The sequence below is a fragment of the Artemia sp. Qi Xiang Cuo genome, unplaced genomic scaffold (genome assembly GCF_049724085.1).
Source record: "Artemia sp. Qi Xiang Cuo unplaced genomic scaffold, ASM4972408v1 HiC_scaffold_22, whole genome shotgun sequence".
Taxonomy (NCBI): domain Eukaryota; kingdom Metazoa; phylum Arthropoda; class Branchiopoda; order Anostraca; family Artemiidae; genus Artemia; species Artemia sp. Qi Xiang Cuo.
The window spans coordinates 3635771-3638199 of record NW_028297431.1 but is presented as its reverse complement, the minus strand read 5'-3'; the positions used below and the strand labels follow the sequence as shown (position 1 = coordinate 3638199).

The 2429-nt window shown below is 36.5% G+C and overlaps 1 protein-coding gene across 1 annotated transcript; it reads right to left on the bottom strand.

The window, feature by feature from the left end:
• Window positions 1-1085: 1085 nt before the first annotated feature.
• Window positions 1086-1997, bottom strand: LOC148939063 (uncharacterized). The gene has a single exon (XM_089107358.1). It carries the CDS (start codon window positions 1995-1997, stop codon window positions 1086-1088), a length of 912 nt encoding a protein of 303 aa, XP_088963484.1.
• Window positions 1998-2429: the final 432 nt, after the last annotated feature.

The following is a 2429-nucleotide window of genomic DNA, read 5'->3' as shown; positions in this document are numbered from 1 at the left end:
CTTAGCTTGTAAAACTGCATCGCGTTCGAAAAAGTTAATAGCACTCTTGACGATCATGTCAAGTTTTACACCTTTTGTGAGTGATCCAGAACATTTTGCTTTGCCACCATGACTAGAAACTTCCACATATCAGTAATATTGTCATCATCCTTGGTATACGAAACAATCCGGGTTTGGATACACAGCTCACTATGAAGGGTCTTCTTAGCTTGTAAAACTTAGCTAAAATCTTCTTAACGGTTATGTGATGATGATGAACGAATTAAAGACCCCTCTTGACAGCTCGGTCACTTGGGTCTTCTTTCAATAAATCTGGATCCCACATTAGTTAGTCAATCATCAATAATCTGCTCTGTCACATTAATTAATCATAATTATTCTTCCCATCACATTGTCCTATCTCTCCCAATGGCAGTTATAAACTGTACAACCAGCTTTAGGATTTGTATATTGTCACTATCATTTGCAAATCCTCCCAAAATCAAATTTACACTCAACTGTTTTCTTCTTTCATGAAAAAAGGCCTTGATATGCTGTCTTTGGAGAGTGTACTTATCACAATCTATAAGAAGATGTACCAGGCTTTCTTCTTTGTCACAAAACTCACAGTTACTTGACTCTCCATAAAAATTTGCCCTGTATAATTTTGTATCTGCATGGCCTGATCTAAGACGAAATGCTAATCTTCCCTCTTTCCTACTTAATCCTTGGTACACATGCCTCTCAAACTTTCTTGCTACTTTTCGGGTAACAAACCAATTTCCGGAGTGATTTCTGCTATCCTCAAAATCATACGTTCTTACTGATTGTATCAATTGATCTATTTGCATTGCAGATCTAGGAGTTGAACCACTAGTAAATACATTTATTGTTTCGCATGCCATTTTAGCGGCTGTGTCGGCACTCTCATTCCCCAAAATCTGAACATGGGCTGGTATCCACTGAAGACATATGTTTGCTGTTGACATAAATGATACTATTTCCGTGTAGCACAATACAACTTCTCTTGAAATTTTCCCATTATGATCAAAATTGGCGAGTGCCTCCAATGCACTTTTTGAATCTGATAACAATACAATGTTTCTTTAGTTGCTAAGATTTTCTTTGGCAAATACAATTGCTTCCTTTATGGCTATTACTTCGGCCTGGAAAATTGTTGCCTCTGAATTCAGTTTAAATGACTTTGACACTTGTATCAATGGAATGACAAAGGCAGCCCCTACTGCAGATATTAGGTTACTTTTCTTAGATCCGTCTGTATAAATATCAAGGAATCCCCTGTATTTCTCTGCCATCATTAATTTAAAGTTTATCCTGGAATCATGGTATCCATTCGTTTTAAACTTAAGATTGCAATGTAGCTTAATTGTCTCCCAAGGAGCAGGTAAAGCAGTTTCTGGAACTTTTAACATATCTGTCATTTTTAGTGTCACTCCGAACTGTTCACTGATACGACAAGACATTTCAAAGATATTTTCCTGGTTTCTTTTTTTAAACTTATTTGATATAACAATTTTTCTTGGTTTAACTATTCTTGATCTAACAGGGTTTGTACTATCTGCTGTCCACAATTTTTTGATATATTTCAGGACATTTACCTTTCTCCTGGTTTCCAGGCTTTCAAGTCCTGACTCTGACATTAAAAACACAATAGGGGTAGTCTTTCTAGCTGCAAAGGTAATGCGTATAGCTGCATTCTGTACGGAATTAAACTTTGCTAGGGCTGTGTCACTGCCTGAGAACGAAATTACGGAAGCATATTCTATCTTAGACCTAATATATTTTATATAAAACTTCATCATAAAACTGGGTTTTTGCCCCCAGCTAAAAGTTGTAAGCATCTTCATAAGATTAAGCCTTTTAACGCAAGCAGCCTTGGTCATTTCAATATATGGTTTCCAATTAAAATTCTTCTCTATATTCACACCCAGGAACTTTGTTTCACTCACAAACTCAATCTGCTGGCCATAAAATCTAATTATTGGGGTGATTTTCATTTTTTTCTAAGTTATTAACATGGCTTTTGTTTTATTTGTTGAAAATTTGAGATCAATATCAGTTGCCCAGTTTTCAACTTGCACTAATACTTCTGAAATAGCTTTGATTCCCTCTTCCAATGTACTTGCCATAACCCAGAAAGTGTTATCATCAGCGAAAATTCCCGCGTTTGAATCTCCTTCTCCAATAGGGATATTATACTCTCCCATATTGTAAAAATCAGGTCCTAAGGCTGACCCTTGGGGTACTCCCCTTCTTCCTCTTACTAGGGCTGTTGACATTGTATTTCCTACTCTCACTGTCACTACTCGGTCTTCAAGATAATTTTTACTTAGCAGCAACATTCTACCTCTAATTCCAGCCTCAATTATTCCTGACAATATTTGTCTATGTACAATGTAATCAAACGCGCCCTTGATGTCAAGGAAAAC

Excerpts from the sequence above, each read along its gene's own strand:
- LOC148939063 (XM_089107358.1), bottom strand. The coding sequence starts at position 1,997 with ATGAAAATCACCCCAATAATTAGATTTTATGGCCAGCAGATTGAGTTT.